General features: G+C 48.7%; 1 protein-coding gene across 1 annotated transcript in view; it reads left to right on the top strand.

The window, feature by feature from the left end:
* The window catches only part of DNAH6 (dynein axonemal heavy chain 6), a 3,261,518-nt gene that overhangs the window by 2,645,800 nt on the left and 596,650 nt on the right, over positions 1–19,068 (top strand). The window contains 1 exon segment of the mRNA XM_029602297.1: positions 827–962. Coding sequence (XP_029458157.1) covers positions 827–962 — 136 coding nt within the window.

Raw genomic sequence — 19,068 nt, 5'->3', positions numbered from 1 at the left:
AGTATGTTAGGTCGGTTCTGTGTGTGTTACCGAGATGAGATATTTTACTAGCATATAAGCGTTTGTATCAGTTTTATTTGTTGTGTTTTCTCAAGTGGACATGCATTGGTGGTAAACTGCTGTCTTTTTATAAGTAGGGCTATTAAGCCTAGAAGTAGAAGGAGTTTGAGTTGCTGTTACTGAGATGACACCAGAACCAAAACGTCTTTTTTGTAGGGTGAGTTGTATGGGGAATGTCATAATTCTGCTTTACATCCATTATTATGGGTCAGGGGGTTCCCGTGGATGCAAATTGTACTTTTACATCTAGCCCCGTGACGATCATGGTCAGTGTGTCATGCATGTGAGAACCATCTGTCAGGTGTGTCCCGACAGAAAAAAGGTTGAGAACCACTGCTCTAGACAAACTATTGTCTCAATCATAGCTCCAAAAAACTCCATTTTATCAATTCATAGTCAAATATTTTATTGTTAATTTGTTTTAAAACATACGGTATATGAATTTCTTAAACCGGGAACTGTATGTAGATTATAACAGTACAAAGACAGGAAATTAATTAATATAATTAAGAAAAAGTTCACACAACTGGCAATGATTGGCAACCTTGCCAGTTGTGTGAACTTTCTTTACAATGTAGCTACCTACCTGCTGCAACTTGACTGAGATGACTAACTCATTTTATGTACGCCTCTGAAGATGGTAATATATTTTGCTACCACCAATGCAAACTAGATCTAAAAACCTCAGTAATTCCAGTGCCATCAATTACCAATATTTATGTATATTCAAGTAATTTTTCATTTTGCAAATTTACTGTTTCAATAGGAACGCCCTGCCAAACCCGATGTTCCTTGGCTGTCCAATATGATATGGCATATCTACTGTGATTTAGAAGATACATTTCTTTGCTTTAAAGGGATTAAAACAGAAATATTGTCCTCACCGATCGCTATTAATTTAGGTAATGTCAAAATTCATTTTCTAATGAAAAATCTTTTGCTATTTCAACTTTACTATGTTATTTTCAGTATCTATTCTATAATAAACCAGAGACCTAGTGTTTTACCATGGTAAGTATCTTATGTAATTAAGAATCAACAATATTAATATGTAATGTGTTTTACCCAGAAATTGTTAATATTCTCCCATTTTAGTCCTGTTAAAAGAAAATTGTATCCACAATGCATCGTGTAAAGTTTAAAATGCCAATATGACAAGTAGTCAGGGCTGATGTAAGAGTATTAGGTGCCTCAGGAGAACATTTAGTCTTGCGCTGCATCTTACCCCTGACCTACCTACTGGCAGCACTTCCAGCATAGTGTTCCTTTCCACCAACAGTGGCTCTGGCACAGCACTGTCTCTTTTGATGATGGTGGCTCCAGCACAGCATCCCCTTTATGTCCCCAACTCTATTCCCAGCATACCCTATCTGTATATCTCCCCCTGCCCAACAGCATAACCCTTTTCTCCTCCCTCATCCTAGAATGTCTGGACAGGGCTTTCTCCTTTGGTGGTAGTTGTGCTGACACATCATCCCCACTCTCTTCCTTACCCCCTTTCTCCACATCTGGACTCTTAACCAGCATCCATTCCCCTTGCATCTCCTCCTTTCCCCAGCATCAGTTGCCTCTGCCTCTCCCTCTCCCCCCAGCATCTGCCCTCTCACTGCTCTACCTTCTATATGCCAGCATTTCAAGCATTTTCAAAACTTGCAAGCCAGGACTTCTTGCTGATCACCTTATGATGCACAATATTAGCAGCTAGAAGAACTAGCCCACAAGTTTTGAACATGCTTATGTGCCAGCATAGAAGAGGAAGAGTGGTGGAGACTGACAGCATAGTCTCTCACTACAACTTATTATCAGCAAGCTCCTTCTCCTTCCTTTGCTGGTGGGTCTTGAGGATCCCTGCCAGTCATGCTGCTCCACCCATTTGGCTCCTTCCCCTTGTTCCACTGAAAATTTCTGGGGAGTCCCATTACCCATGCTGCCCAACCCAATTGATTCCATCTCCTTCATCTACTTGTAGGGCCTGAGGATCCCCATCAACACACTACTCCAGTCCAGCTATACTTTCTTTTCTTGGCTGTATAAACTCCTGGGCAGCATTTTATTGCTTCCTCTCAAATTGGCATTCTTGATGACTGCCTAGTTTGCTTAATGGTTGCATCGGCCCTACAAGTAGTATTAGTTACCCATTCTAAATTAAGGACTTCACATACTCAAAGCTTTTGTGGTGTATAACGGTGAGTAGAGGAAAGATATTTGGGTTTTGCAGAATATCAACTTTTCATAAAATGAGACCTTCTATATACATTCTATTAATGCTCTTAATTCACTTATTCGGATATTCCTTTTACCTGATTCTAAGACACTTCATATAAATATATTTACTGTTGACTCAGACTGCTATTGTACAGCCTCTGCTATTTTATTAATCTTACTAATTTATTTACCTGATTTTTCTCATTAATTTTCTTTTTCTGTAATCTTTCCTGTTTTCCTACTCTAAATGAAATGTCCATTTTGAATTTCCACATACTCTCTAATTTGTATGTCCCCCTTCATTAACCTTTTCAGCCCTATTCTTAAAGTGATATTGATTTTAGATCTGGTTATAAAGAAGATGTCCTTTAATTACTCCCTTCTCTTTATTTCATTCTTTCTCCTTACAAGACCTTTATGCTACACTATCATTTTTGAAAGTTAATTACACTATCTTTTAGGATCATACCTTTATAAAATTATTCCTACAACCCCTCTTAAATTATTAAGTCTCTAATAAGTCTTCTTTTCCCCCTTCTATATTCTCTGTTCCTCTATATTTTCTATTTTGCTTTGATTCTTCACCTTCTTTTTCACACATTTCTTTAGATATTAAAGCTTCATTCATTGTGATCTGTGTTTTTTTCATTTATTAGCTTATAGGCAAACTTTTTTAAATTAGTTTTTCACTACCTACCCAATCTAACTTCAATTCCTTCTTTAACATAGGCAGCCTTGACCATCTCATAGCCCCATTTCAAAACAGTATTGCGATCCTGCCTGCGAGGAGTGCGGGCAGGCTCTTACCTTCTCGCAGCCAGTCGGGCTGCTGACGCTGCTGCTTGTCTTTCCCTGAATCAGCTGGGCCGTCCCCGCAGCTGTTGCCATGCGGCCGGCTCCTCTGCTCCTGTTTCTGCCTTCCCCTGACGTGCTGCTGCGATCCCGGGACCTTCAGCCAGAGGGAGGCTGTCCCTCCCAGTGCCTGCTTCAGCCTGGGTCCTCCCGGCAGGGAGCCGTCCCTGCCGGTGCCTGCAGCCTCTCCAGCTCCCTGCAGCCAGCACTTCTCTCTTCAGCCTTGCAGCGTGGAGCAGTGCCTGCAGCCTGCTACAGCCCCCTGCTTCCCCTGCAGCCAGCCTTACCTCTCTCTGCTTCTTCCTGCTTCAGTCCTTACAGCTGGGAGCTGCTCCAGCGACCTGCCTTCGGTCTCACCATGGAGCGATACAGAGGCATTATGACATTTTCCGTTTTATTCACCATTCCCTTTCTAATAATTCCCAACATTCTGTTTGCTTTTTTAACTGCCGCAGCACACTGTACCGACGATTTCAATGTGTTATCCACTATGACACCTAGATCTCTTTTTTGGGTTGTAGCACCTAATATGGAACCCAACATTGTGTAATTATAGCATGGGTTATTTTTCCCTATATGCATCACCTTGCACTTATCCACATTAAATTTCATCTGCCATTTGGATGCCCAATTTTCCAGTTTCACAAGGTCTTCCTGCAATGTATCATAATCTGCTTGTGATTTAACTACTCTGAACAATTTTGTGTCATCTGCAAATTTGATTATCTCACTCGTCGTATTTCTTTCCAGATCATTTATAAATATATTGAACAGTAAGGGTCCCAATACAGATCCCTGAGGCACTCCACTGTCCACTCCCTTCCACTGAGAAAATTGCCCATTCAATCCTACTCTCTGTTTCCTGTCTTTTAGCCAGTTTGCAATCCACCTGTATGTTGACCTCTTTGATCCACATCCTCTGGTGCCTGAAAATATCAAGGTAGTCATGTTCTTAGCATAGGACATGAGCTCTACTGAGTAAGCTAACTTAGAAAGAACTGTCTCCCTTGTATGACAGTTGTTAATTATTTTCCAAGTCAATACGTCACACTGTATAGTTAAACAAGCCATATTATCCTAGTCAACATGTATTTGTTTATCTCTTGACCTAGAATATGTATTAGTTACTATGTTGACTTAGAATATGAATGTTGAACACAAATATGAATGTTGCTTTTGTAAACCATGGTGATCTTTTGGAACAATGGTATATAAAATGCTGAAATAAATAAATAAATAAAATCCCACTGGAGGCACAGGAGAGATTAGGTGGTCTCAGTGCATCCTCTGCTTTCTGAGCCAGTGCAGGTCCATATCTCTTGTCATCATACTGAGACATCTATTGTAAGGTCTTCACTGTGTCCATTTGCTTGACCAAAGTATGTTTTTCACCTGTTCCCCCTCCCCCACTTCCACCTCATACATTTTTCTCTTTTTAATGCCCCCACCATCCCAGTCACCCCTGATTCTCCCCTGGCTGGCAGAAGGAAAGCTGTGCTTCCTGTAGAATTTACTTCCTCCTGTGTTGGCATTCTCTCTAATAGATAGATTTACTAAGCAAAAAACAGAATATATCACACAATATATACATAATGCAGCAATATCACATCATATTCACAATATTGTGTGTTTTTTCTGAAATAATCCACCCTATTGAAATTAGCTGATTTGCATGCATAGGATTTACAAATACATGCAAAACAACTAATGCATAGGTAATCCTAAGTAAATAAGAAGGCAAGTTGATTTATTCTAACACAATCTCAGCAGCTGTAGCTAGCAGATCCCATGGGGCATCTGGATGTTAACTTAGATTGTGATGTCCCTGGGAGGCTTCTTATAAGTGTTATGCATCCCGGCCATGCCAGGCCCACGCCCGGGCCTACTCACCCCAGGAATCCAGCTGCCAGCTCCGGTTCACCTTCACTTGCGGTGGTGAGCAGCCGCCTCCGTCCTCAAGCACCTGCTGCCTACTGTGCCTCTTCTGACTCCTGCGCGGTTTGTCTTTGCGCCCGACGGTTCTCCCTGCACAGGCCGTGGAGTGACGCCACTGCCCTGCTTCCTCTGGGCCCTGGCTTAGGCGCGCATGCGTGGGAATCGCGCACTCTTAAAGAGGCCGCAGCTGGAAAGTAACCCGCGGCCCCGAATGATGACATCACTGGGCCTCTGTATAAAAGGCAGGGCTCTGCCACATGTTCCCTGCCTTGGCAACAGGTCTCCATAATTGCTCCTATACTCGTTGCTCGTTCCTGGTTCCTGTTCCTGTCATCGTTCTTGGTTCCTGTTCCTGCTTGTCCCTTCATCTGCTCCTCATACGCTTGGAATGATTCTCTGGTATTGACCCCTGCTTCATTTGGACTACGCTTGGACTGATTCTCTGGTATTGACCCCTGCTTCATCTGGACTATGCTTGGACTGATCTAGCTCTGACCTCAGCTCTTCTTCCGGTACTATGCCTTCCTGCCGCCTGTCGGTCGACAGCATCCATGCTGCTCAGGTGGGACCGAGAACGGAGGCAGGAAGGCCTTAGGTCGCTGGCTGAGGCCACGAGTTTGCCCAACGGAACCAAGGCAGAGAAAAAGGAGGTGAGCAACAGAGGTCATAGTGGTCTGCGGCCTCGGAGCGTAACAGTATCCCCCTTCTTAGAGGCCCCCTCCCAGGGGTTTGGGATAAGAATGAAACTGCTTGATCATTTCTTTATCGAAAATGTTGGTGGCAGATTCCCAGCTATTCTCTTCAGACCTATAGACCTCCCATGAGATCAGATATTCCCATCATATTCCTCGCTTCTGTACATCTAAGACTTCCTGAACTTAATAAATGATGTTCTCCTGTGACGCCAAAGGTTGAGGTTTAGGTGGTTTCTTGGAGAATTTGGACAGGATGAGAGACTTGAGTAATGAGACGTGGAAGGCATTGTGAATCTTGAGTGATGTGGGCAGGCAAAGGCTGTATGTGACTGAGCCCAGACAACGAAGCATGGGGAATGGCCCGATGTATCTGGGAGTGAAGCACAATGATGGTAGTTTCAGGCAAATAAATTGAGTACTCAGCCATACTTTATCACCCGGATTAAATTGAGGAGCTGCCCGATGATGGGTGTCATAGCATTTCTGGACTTCTGGGCTGCCTGCAGTAAAAGACGTTTGGTGTCTTCCCAAAGTTGGTACAATTCTTGGGCCGTGGCTTGCGCCACAGGAGAGGTCACAGACAGAGGCAGCGGAAGCGGAGGCAGAGGCTAACGTCCGTATAGCACTTGGAAAGGTGATGACCCGGTGGATGCAGAGAGGTGAGAATTAAGGGCAAACTCAGCCCAAGGTAACAACTCGGACCAGTCATTTTGTCATGAGTTTACATATGCCTGGAGAAACTGATTCAAGGTCCAGTTAGTCCTTTCCATCTGACCATTGGTCTGCGGGTGGTAGGCCGACATGAGTCCAAGGCAATGTCAAATTATTTACATAAGGCTCTCCAGAACCTGGCCGTAAATTGTACGCCCCTGTCGGAAAGTTTGTGTCTCGGAAGTCTGTGAAGGCAGAATATGTGGCAGATGAACAATCTCGCCAGCTCTGGGGCTGAAGGGAGTCCAGGAAGAGCCACAAAGTGAGCCATTTTAGAAAAATGATCCACTGTAACCCATATGGTGTTATTGCTGTTGGAAGGAGGAAGATCCACTATGAAATCCGTGGCAATGTGTGTCCACAGTTCGCTGGGTGCGGGAAGTGGCTGTAAGAGACCCCAAGGATGACCCGTCGGCGGCTTCTGATGGGCACAGATGGGGCATGAGTCCACATACGTTTGAGCATCCTTCCTCATTGTCGGCCACCAGTAGAACCTCTGGAATGAGGAGAGGGTTCTAGTTTGCCCTGGATGGCCTGCCAGCAAGGAATTGTGTACCCATCGAAGGATTTTTCTGCGGAGTGGATGGGGAACCATCGTCTTTCCAGGCAGTACAGTGAACGTGGCGGAGAGAAGAACCTTGTCTGAATCGATGATGTGATGCGGAACAACCGGGACATCCTCAGTGGTGAAAGACCGAGAGAGGGCATCGGTTCTAGTGTTCTTGTCGGCTGGTCGGTATCACAGCAAGAAGTTGAACTGAGTAAAGAAGAGAGACCAGTGGGCCTGCCGTTGATTAAGGCGTTGTGCATGTCACAGGTACTCAAGGTTCTTGTGGTCTGTTTATACCATGATCTGGTGCTGAGCCCCTTCGAGCCAGGGGCACCACTCTTCAATGGCAAGCTTAATAGCCAATAGTTCTTTGTCCCCGATTCTGTAATTGCGCTCCGCAGGTGAGAAGCAGCGAGAATAGAAAGAGCAGGGGTGCAGGGTGTGATTGGCTGAATGCTGGCTGAGGACCACATCAATTCCGACGTCGGATGCGTCAACTTTGATGATAAAGGGTCGTCGAGGATCCAGGTGGCGTAAGCATGGCTCTCTAAGGAATGCGTCTTTAAGTTTCTGAAAGGCCAGGATGGCCTCAGGTGACCACTGCGAGGGGTTAGCTCCCTTGTGGGTCATAGCCGTGAGAGGGGTGGTTAGTGTGGAATAATGTGGGATGAATGACCGGTAATAGTAAATCCCAGGAATCTATGGAGCTCCTTGAGGGCCGTTGTTGGGGCCAATCCTGGATGCTCTTGGTCTTCTCGGGGTCCATTTGGAAGCCCTGACTCGAGACGACGTACCCGAGAAAAGGGACTGTCTCCTGTTCAAAGGAACATTTCTCCAGCTTGTCATTCAAGCGATTGTCCCTCAGACGTTGAAGAATGTTGCAGACTTCTCGGCGATGGTTCTGGAGGTCTTGCGAAAATACCAGGATGTCATCCAGATAGACTACGACGCATTGGTAGAGCATGACGCTGAATACCTCATTCATCATATTCTGGAACACCGCTGGAGCGTTACAAAGGCCGAAGGGCATTACCAGGTATTCGAAATGGCCGCCGCGGGTGTTAAAAGCAATTTTCCATTCGTCGCCCTGGTGTATCTGGACCAAATTGTTAGCTCCTCTCAGATCCAATTTGGAGAATATTTTAGCCTGCTGGAGTCTGTCAAACAATTCAGAGATTAGCGGCAATGTGCATCGATTCTTCTGGGTAATTTTGTTTAAGCAGCGGTAAACTATACACGGCCAGAGGGAACCATCCTTCTTCCCCACGAAAAAAAATCCCGCTCCTGCGGGAGACTTAGAAGGCTGAATGAAGCCTTTTGCCAGATTTGCCAGAATATTATGTTATAGCTTTTGCCAGATTTGCCAGAATATTATGTCATAGCTTCCAACTAAAATACCTCCAACTAAAATACTCTATTCCATCTACAATTTTAAGCTCAGAATGCTCTCCTGTGCCCTAACCAATAATATTGCAACCTCCCCGCTAGATTCCTACCCACTATTCCCACTTCCCACCCTTAGTCTTTCCCCCCTCTTGTCCCTTCTACCCCTTCCTCTAGACTCAACCCTAGAGCCATTGCCCTGCACAGACAGCACCACCCTTTAAAACTGTTGTTTGTTTGACCACTTACTAAGTGATTAAAAAAAAAAATGTTTCTTTGTTTGTTAGATGTTCACCCACTAAATCGTTCGCCTTGTTACTATTCAACTCTGCTTGTTATCCATTCTACAGTTGTCCTGAGTTCATCACCCTGTTTCATGTAACTTTATGCTTTTATGCTCCTATATCATTGGTTACCCCATGTTTGATGTAAACCGGTACGATAAGATATTTTATCTTGAGTATCGGTATATTAAAAGATATTAAATAAATAAATAAATTCTCTTGTAAATAGTCTGACATAGCTTTAGTCTCTGTCAGCGAAAGTGGGGTTCACCCATCCGCGAAGAGGCTCTGAATTCGGTAGCAAATTTATCGCAAAATTGAAAGAGCGATGAGGTGATAGGGTGTCCGCAGCCTTCTTTGAAAATACATTGGCGTAAGCTGAGTACTGCAGCGGGAGACCTGGAAGAGATGTCATGGTAGTCAAGCAAGGCATGGGTGACACGACCTCCAAGCAGTCCTTATGACAGGAGTTGCCCCATTGGAATAGCTGTAAGGTGCTCCAGTCGAATTGCGGAGTGTGAAATTTCAGCAATGGTAGTCCAAGAACGACCGGGTGGATGGCTTTGTCTAGTACCAGAAAAGAGATGGTCTCCATGTGCATGGAACTGGTGCAAAGATGGATGGGGACTGTGGAGCAAGTAGCTTCGCTGGGTAGCGGCTCACCATGGATGGAGGAGAGTAGAAGTGGAGTAGTTGTGCGGACCGTGGGGATCCGGAGATGCTCCACCAGCTGTCGGAGGATAAAGTTACCCCCAGCCCCGGAATCCACTAAGGCCAGAGTGTGAAATTCCAGGGTATCTGAGTTGATGGAGGAGAGGGTGATGTCAGGCCTAGGAGAAATCCTCCAACAGAACCTAGGCCTGGAAGTTTCCCAGACAGAGTAGGCAGGTGGGTACCGCGTATCTGGGCTGGCCACAATACATTCACAGACCTGACTGTAGGCGGCAGCGTTTTTCCTTACAGGTTAGGTGGCTGTAACCCATCTGCATCGGTTCCTCTTCGTCAATATCTTGCGCTGTAGCGGTCTTGGTAGAAGGTGCCGGTTGGATACGGGGAGTACCTGTAGCTGCCCTCTTGGGTCCTCGAGTCTCATGCGAGTGTTCACGCAGACAGCGGTCAATGCGTCCTGCGAGGTCCACGAGAGCATCCCAGTTTTCCGGAAGCTCTAGAGCGGCTAGCTCATCCTTGATACCTGGACTCAGCCCTTCGAGGAAGATCGCACGTAGGCAACCCAGATGCCAGTGCAGCTCAGATGCAAGAGTCCTAAACTCGATGACATAGTTGGTAAGAGGTCTGGTAGCTTGATGCAGGTGCAGTAGTGTGGAACCGGTGATGGTCTTACAAGCGGGGTTGTCGAAGATGGAGCAGAAGAAGGTGAGGAAGCACGGAAGATCGTGGAGGACCGAGTCCACTCATTCCCACAAGGGTGACACCCAAACCAACGCCCATCCATCAAGAAGGGAAAGTATCTTTGTCATCTTGGTCACTACATCAGGAAAGTATGCAGGTTGTAAGGAGACGTGCATGTTGCACTGGTTCAATAATCCCCTACAGGACACATTGGTCGGCCCTGTCACATGGTAGGAGCAATGGACAGCCGGTGCCATCTTGTGCTCCTACTATGTGACAGGGGCCGACCAATGGCACCGGTAGCCCCTGTGACCTAGTAATGGCAAAGGCTATCGGCGCCATTTTGAATACCGGCAGCCGACGGCCCGAGTGCAGGAGATCTCTCCAGGACCCCTGCTGGACCACCAGGGACTTTTGGCAAGTCTTGGGGGGGTCAGGAGGATGGGAGGTTGTAGTTAATTAAATTTAAAGGATTGGGATGGAGGTTTTTTTGGGAAACGAATATATATGTAACTAATGAATGGATTGGGGTCCCCCGAGAACGGATGCAATGGATTTGGGTCCCGATGAATATGAATACTGAATGGGACGAATCCATCCCTGCTGCACATCCCTAGTAACAGGATCCCATGATGTAGAAGCGCTGAGACAGGCCCCTTGGGGAAAGAGTGCAGAAGCAGGATCCCGTGCTGTAGAAGCGCTGAAGCAGGCCCCATAGGGCAGGGGTGCAGAAGTAGGATCCCGGGATGTAGAAGCGCTGAAGCAGGCCCCGTAGAGGCAGGAGCATGGTAGCAGGATCCCATGGAGTAGAAATGCTGAAGCAGGCCCCGTAGAGCAGGAGCGCGGCAGCAGAATCCCATGGAGTAGAAGCGCAAGGCAGGCTCTGTGGAGCAAGAGCGCAGTAGCAGGATTCCATAGTAGTAGCAGGATTCCATAGTGAGAAGCTGAGCAGGAACCCATAGAGCAGGAAAAGCAAGTCAGGAATTCTAAGTCAGGATCACCGAAGCAGAAATCAGGAAACTCGTTGCCAAATCAGTTAGTGGGGGAGAGAGGCTGTTCTTAAATATACCGGGAGTCTGATGTCAACAACTGGGGCCGACAGTGAGGTTCCCATTGTTGGCCCTTTAAAAGTAGGACTGGCAGCGCTCACGCACGCCTAGTGAGGGCCCGAGTTGGAGTGCCGGTTGGCAGAGTCCTGTCCACCACGTGGAGTCCCGGAGCCACAGAGGAGCACGGTGGCATTGGCTAGCTGCGGCCATGAGAGCACCAGGAGTGAGGAACAAAGCAAGGCAGGGGTAAATTGTGCCAGCCTCCTGACATGTTCCCAACAATAAAACTGGAGCTTCAAAACTCCTGCTTCCTCTTAACACATCCCCAAAACAACTCTGTGGCTTCAGTCCTCCTGTTTCCTGATGCATCCCAAACAACAACACTATGGATTCAATCTTATTTTTTCCTCCTGACATGTATCCAACAACAACCCTAAGGTTTATGGTTTATTTAGTTTTTATATACCATCACATCAGTAAAAACCTTCACAATGGTTTAAAATCATTTAAAAGCAAGAAAATACAATAAATATAATAAAATAGTAATAACAGCTAAAAATATCAAACAATGTGTTGCGCTTGGAGGTGGACCCTTGTCCTGGAGCAGTGTGGCCGGCTCCCTGGTAAGGGCCAGGAAGCACCTGCCCCCATGGGGCGGAGCACAGGAGGAGACAGAGGCTAGAAAGAGCTTCACCACTGGAAGCCCGCGGTCCCCCTGGGTGGAGCCATAGGGACCCGGGCTGCTTGGACTTAGGTGGGCCTAGCAGGGTCTCCCAGAGAGGTAGTAGAGAGGTGTGCCCACGAGCAGCAAGGGAGCATGATCGGTCACTAGGCTGTAGGCCTGGAGGATCAAAGAAGGCCAATACAGCGTAGGCACTGACAAGGCAAGGGACAGATGCAGAATCAAGAGACGTGGTCAATGGCAGCCAGGGTCAGGTTCCATGGATCAGTCCGAAGAGTGTCAGCCAAGGCAGAGCCCAGATACCAGGAGTCAGTCCAAGAGTAGTCAACGAAGCAGGGGTTAGGTTCCAGAGATCAGAAGAGGTCACAAGGCAGGCAGAGGTCAAGATCCAGGCAGCGAGCAGAATGGTCAATGGAGCAGGCCGAAGTCAGTAGCAGAGAGACAGTCCGAAAGTACTACCTGGGGAGACAGGACAGACAGACGCTGGAACAGAAGGACGCTGGAACAGAAGGATGCTGGACAGGCTGGAACAGAAGGATGCTGGAACAGAAGGATGCTGGAACAGAAGGATGCTGAAACAAGACTGGAACAAGACTAAACACAGAGGCAAACTAGTACACATACAGTGCCGACCTGATTGCCAAGGAAAGGAAGTGCAGGCAGGAACTTCCTTATGTAGCACATTCAATCAATATGCGCCACGGTGCTAGGACCCGTCCCTGGCCCTACAAGAGGCCGGGCGGTCCGCGTGAATGCACGTAGGGGTGTGGCCAACGCCACTGAGGACGCCGAACTCTGGCGTGAGGCCTGGTGCGCAGTGGAAGGCCCGGCGAACACTATAGCTGTTAAGATTAAACTAAAAGTACTTTATAGTGGGATAAAATAAATCTTAATAATACTAAATTACTGAAGCACGACTAATATATACCCTAATATAGTAAAATAACAAACTAAAAACACTTCAGTACTGCTGATTTCTCCTGAAACATTCCCTTCAATAACAATGGGGTCTGAATCTGCTTACTTCCTTCTGAAGGGTCAACAGCACAATACTGAGGCTTCAATTCTTCTGCTTCTCCATCAGTAACAATGGGCTTGACTCAGCTTACTTCCTCCTGACATAACACTTGGGCATCAATCCTCCTGATGGGCATCATAAACACTTGGGCATCAATCCTCCTGATGTCTCCTGACTCTTCCCCTTCAAGAACAATGGGATCTGATTCAGCTTACTTCCTCCTGACTTGTCCCAACCCATAAAATTGGGGTCTCTGAAACCCTGTTGCCTTCTGATAACCACATGATGAAAATTGGGGTCTGACTCAACCTATTTCCTCCTGACTTGTCCCCATTTAGAAAACTGAGACCTGTTACACCCTGCTGTCTCCTGACTTATCCCCAGCCAAAAAACTGAAGCCTATCACAATATGCTGCCTCCTGACTTGACCTCGTGATGAAAACTGGTTCTGAGTTATCGTACTTGCTCTTGACCCGAGCCCAACAACAACTCTGTGACTGAAATCTTCCTGGTTCTTCCTGACACATCCCCAACAAAACCATAGGGGCTTCTATCTTCTTGCTTCCTCCTGACAGGTCACTTTGAATAACAATGGGGTATGACTCAGCTTACTTTCTCCTTACAGGTCAACAACAACAACACTGAAACTTCAATGCTCCTCCTTCCTCCTGACATGCCCCCTTCAATAACAAAGGGATTTGACTCAGCTTGCTTCCTCCTGACATACCCATCTTAAACAATGGGGCTTAAATTCTCCTGCTACTTCCTGACACATCCCCTTTAATAACAATGGGGTTTCACTCAGCTTACTTCCACTTGACTTCTCTACACCCATAAAAAGGGGTCTGTCACATCCTGCTACCTCCTGACTTGTGTCCACCCAGTAAACTGGGGATCTTTACAATATGCTGCCACCTTACTTGACCTAATGATGAAAAATGTGTCTGACTTAGCTTACGTCCTCCTGACACATTGCCAAGAACAACACTGTAGAGATGTGAATCGTGTGATCGATCGTCTTAACGATCGATTTCGGCTGGGGGGGGAGGGAATCGGATCGTCGCGGTTTTGTGTTTTTAAATATCATGTAAATCGTAAATCGGGGGAGGGCGGGAAAACCGGCACACTAAAACATCCCTAAAACCCACCCCGACCCTTTAAAATAAATCCCCCACCCTCCCGAACCCCCCCAAAATGCCTTAAATTACCTGGGGTCCAGAGGGAGGGTCCCGGTGTGATCTTTTACTCTCGGGCCTCCGGTGCGTTGTAGAAATGGCGCCGGCGCTACCTTTGCCCTGTCATATGACAGGGCAAAGGTAGCGCTGGCGCCATTTTGTTTTTTGTCCCCTGACGTCAGGAGCGTAGGAGATCGCTCCCGGACCCCCGCTGGACCCCCAGGGACTTTTGGCCAGCTTGGGGGGGCCTCCTGATCCCCACAAGACTTGCCAAAAGTCCAGCGGGGGTCCGGGAGCGACCACCTGCCCTCGAATCGTTTTGCCGTACAAAATGGCGCTGGCCATATTGCCGTACAGCAAAATGGCGCCGGCCGTACGGCAACACGATTCGAGTGCAGGAGGTCGTTCCCGGACCCCCGCTGGACTTTTGGCAAGTCTTGTGGGGGTCAGGAGGCCCCCCCAAGCTGGCCAAAAGTCCCTGGGGGTCCAGCGAGGGTCCGGGAGCGATCTCCTACGCTCGTGACGTCGGGGAACAGGAACCAAAATGGTGCCGGCGCTACCTTTGCCCTGTCATATGACAGGGCAAAGGTAGCGCCGGCGCCATTTTCTATCAACGCGCCTGACGCCCGAGAGTGGAAGATCACAACGGGACCCCCCCACTGGACCCCAGGTAATTTAAGACATTTTGGGGGGGTTCGGGAGGGTGGGGGATTTATTTTAAAGGGTTGGGGTGGGTTTTAGGGATATTTTAGTGTGCCGGTTTTCCCGCCCTCCCCCGATTTACGATTTACACGATATTTAAAAACACAAAACCGCGACGATTCGATTCCCCCCCCCCCAGCCGAAATCGATCGTTAAGACAATCGATCACACGATACACATCTCTAATAACTGCACTACCTGAAGGTAATTCACTTTGAAGTGCCAAAAAAAGGAATATAAAAACAAAATTAGATAACACAGGGGCTTCAATTCTCCTGCTTCCTCCTGACATATCTCCTTCAACAACAATTTGGTCTGAGTCAGCTTACTTTCTCCTGACATGTTGTCAGCAATAACACTAGGGATTCAATGCTCCTCCTTCATTCTGACACATCCCCAGCAACAACACTGGCATTTCAATCCTCCTGCTTCCTCCTGAAAAGACCACTTCAAAACAATGAGGTCTGACTCTGCTTTCTTCCCCTTGACACATCTCAACAACAACACTGGGGTTTCAAACTTCCTTCTTTCTCCTGACATGATTCTGTTACATGGAGAGATGGACCCCTGGGCCAAGACGAGGTTGGTGCTACCTATAGAAGGGCTTCCTATAGGTTCTCATCGTCGGGAGGCGGACGCAGGTGGTGGAGACCCAACTGGATCTTCACCTATACCAGCCCTCATTCCCTGCAGGTTTAGCCCTTGGGTGCCGGGGCCAGTAGGACTTCGGAGTGGGTCTCCAGATGAAGATGAGCCTGAAGACAGAAGGTGGAAGCAAGGTCGGGCATACCAGAGGTCAGGACAGGTGGCTAGCAGGAGAAAAAATGAGCAGGCAAGCAGTCAGGGCAGGCAGCAGACAACGCAGAATCCAGGGATGAGCCGAGTCAAGAACCAGAAGAGCAAGCCAAGGGGACGAGGAGCTGGAACAGGGACAGGAGAACACAGAGCAGGAACAGGACCACACGGAGCAGGTACAGGACCAGGAGCAGAAACACACAGAGCAGGAGCAACCAGCAGCTCTGAGCAGAGCGAGACCTGTTGCTGAGGCAAGGATGGCACAGCAGGAGCTGCCTTAAGCAGGATCTGAGGGCAGTGTCAACATCCGGGGCCGCGGGATGTTTTCCCACCGAGTCCCCTTTAAATCTGTTTGAGAGCCGTGTGCACCTAGCAGCAGCAGAGGCTGGTGGCATGGCGGCGGCAAGATCGTTTCCCCACCGTGCTGGAGGCAGGCAACGGCAGCGGCTCAGGGAGCCATGTGGGAGGCCCAGATTGACTCGGAGGGTGAGTGTGGCCAGCCATGAGGCTCCGTGGCTGGCTATTGCAACAATACCCCCTTCTCTAAGCCCCCTTCCCAAGGGCTTGGGTTTCTTCGGATGAGTGGTATGAAATTTCTTGAGGAGCTTTTTTTGTCCAGTATGTTGGATGCAGGTTCCCAAGAGTTTTCTTCCGGGCCATACCCCTCCAAGGCTATTAGGTACTCCCATTTCTTGTTTCGGCAACGGACATCCAATATCTCCTTCATCTGGTACGTTTTTGTCCTCCTTAGTGGAGATCCTTTGTGGGTCGGGCAGCTCCGTTTGGCCAAGATAGGATCACTGGCTTCAGCAGGGAAACATGAAAGACATTGTGGATTCTCAATGATGTGGGGAGGCAAAGCTGATAAGTGACTGGAATGATCTGTCGTAGGATGGGGAAGGGGCCAATGTAATGGGGTGCCAGCCTCATGGAGGGTACCTGAAGTCATATATTGCGAGTGCTCAGCCATACCTTGTCCCCAGGTTTGAGCTGCAGAGCAGTACATCGACGCTTGTCGGTAGTGGCCTTCGCTCTCTGGTGGCACCGGGGACCCCATTTGGCCAGTTGGAGTGTCTCCCAGTCGATAACGGTAGAGTATTGCTGTAGCCATGGCAACCCAAGGACGATTGGATGGACGGCCTTCTCAATTACATGAAACGTTAGTTCTTCGGAATGCAGCATGCCAGTCTGGAGGCACACGGGAAGAGTGATCCTAGTGATCTGCCCTGGAAGGGGGGGTCCCTCGAGATTGAGGAGACCACCAATGGAGTGTTCCATAGTACTGTGGGCAGGTTGAGATGGTCAACCAGGCTCTTCATAATGAAGTTTCTTCATGCACCCAAGTCCAGACTGGCCAAGGTGGAGCGCTCCTGCTGATTCATAAGAAGGGCCACTGAGAGCAAGAGTTGAGGAACAGGCTTCATGAAACCTAGAACCACCTCCCCAGTTGGTTCTAGGCTCAGATGTTTCCAGGCTTCTTGGGACATCGGGCCAAGAAATTCCCCTTCCCCGCATAGTACAGGACCCATGGTTTGGCGGCACTGCCTTTCTTCGGGTGTCAGAGGGCTTCTTCCCAACTGCATGGGCTCTTCCTGCCGTGTAGTTCTGGATGCTGGAGGTGGTGTCAGCAGTGGTCTGGAAAAGGATGGTGCCAAAGAGACAGGTCTGCGAGGTACCCGCAACTCCCAGGCACACTGCTGGAGGGGGCGATCTATCCTGCTGGCTAAGTCGATGAGCACATCCAGGGATTCCGGTAGGTCCCAGGCTGCCAACTCATCTTTAATGATGAGGACAGACCCTCCAGGAAAATACTTCTCAGACTATCTTCCCGCCAATTTAGTTCAGTGGCCATGGTATGGAACTCTATGGCATAGTCCTAAAATGGCCGTGCTCCTTGGCAGAGGTGTAGGATATCGAAGCTGGTGCTGGCCAGTCGACCAGGCTTATTGAAGATCTGCTTGAACACCTGGACAAAGCATTGTAGGTTCTTGAGGAGCGTGTCCCCTCATTCCCATAGGGGGGATGCCCAGGCCAATGCCTTGCCGTCAAGGAGGGAGAGGATAAAGGTGGTCTTCACGGCGTCTGAGGAAAATTGTGCAGGTTGTAGTGTGAAGTGCATGAAGCACCAGTTGAGAAATCCTCAGCATTGCTTGGGATCACTTGCATACCGGGGAGGCGCCAGTAATCAGAGGGGAGGTTACTGCAGGTGCCGGTGAAGCTGGAGGCGTACCAGTGGCTGTCGAGGTGGGTGTTCAAGGCTGTAGGGAGGCCGCCAGTGTCTCCAAAAATTGCTGCTGAATCTTCAATGCCAGGCCTGGAATGGTCTTGAGGCCCGAAAGATCTGCCAGGTCCATGGCCTCAGCAAACTGTTACATGGAGAGGTGGACCCCTGGGCCAAGGCGAGGTTGGTTCTATCTATAGAAGGGCTTCCTATAGGTCCTCGTCGTCAGGAGGTGGACACAGGTGGTGGAGACCCAACTAGACTTTCATCTGTACCAGCCCTTGTTCCTCGCAGATTGAGCCCTTGGGTGCCAGGGCCGGCAGGACTTAGGATCGGGTCTTCGAGCCTGAAGACAGAAAGCAGAAGCAAGGTCGTGCTTACCAGAGGTCGGGGCCAGCGGCAAGCATGAGAATCCAGGGATGGGTCAGAGGTCAGGGCAGGCGGCTTGCAGGAGAAATGATGAGCAGGCAGGTGGTCAAGTCAGGCAGCAGACAACATAGAATCCAGGGACAAGCCGAGTCAAGAACCAGAAGAGCAAGCCAAGGGGACGAGGAGTTGGAACAGGGATAGGAGCACACAGAGCAGGAACAGGACCACACAGAGCAGGAACTGGACCAGGAGCAGGAACGCATGGAGAAGGAGCAACCAGTAGCTCTGAGCATGGCGGGACCTGCTGCTGAGACAAGGATGGGACAGCAGGAGCTGCCTTAAGTAGGACCCGAAGGTGGTGTAAACATCCGGGGCCACGGGAGGATTTCCCACTGTGGTCCCTTTAAATATGTTTGAGAGCCATGCGCGCCTAGCAGCAGAAGAGGCCGGCAGCGCAGCAGTGGCAGGATCGGGTCCCCGCCGTACAGGAGTGAGGCAACGGCAGTGGCTCGGGGGGCCGCATGGGAGGCCCGGACTTGCTCGGAGAGTGAGTGTGGCTCCACTGTCGGCCACCGCAACAGACTCCTTCAACAACAATAGGGTCTGACGCAACTTACATCCTTCTGACACTTTCCCAACAGCATCCCTGGGACTTCAATCCTCCTGCTTCTTGCTGACATGTCCTCCAACAGCAACACTAGGTCGTGACACCATAGGGATCTGACAGCACATCCAGTAGCAATCTTTAACTACCAAATTCCAACACCAGTTGCACAAGGATCTGGCAGAACATCCTGCAGCAGCATTATTCTGCCATACACTTCACACAGCCTCAGGGGTGTGATACACCCTTTGTCTGCCAGCCCTGTTCCAAGCACCACTGCAGGGTCATGATTCCACTGAGTTTCTCTGCCTCCTTTTCTCCAAATGCAACCTCTGAGATATGACTCTGTTCAGTTCTTCTGCTTCTTTTTCCCTAAATGCAACCTCCGAGGTATGACACCACTGAGTTCTTCTGCCTCCTTTTGCCCT

This window comes from Rhinatrema bivittatum, chromosome 1 (genome assembly GCF_901001135.1).
Source record: "Rhinatrema bivittatum chromosome 1, aRhiBiv1.1, whole genome shotgun sequence".
In the NCBI taxonomy this organism is placed as follows: Eukaryota; Metazoa; Chordata; class Amphibia; order Gymnophiona; family Rhinatrematidae; genus Rhinatrema; species Rhinatrema bivittatum.
Note: the sequence above shows the minus strand (reverse complement) of the source record. Positions and strands in the feature narration are given on the sequence as shown.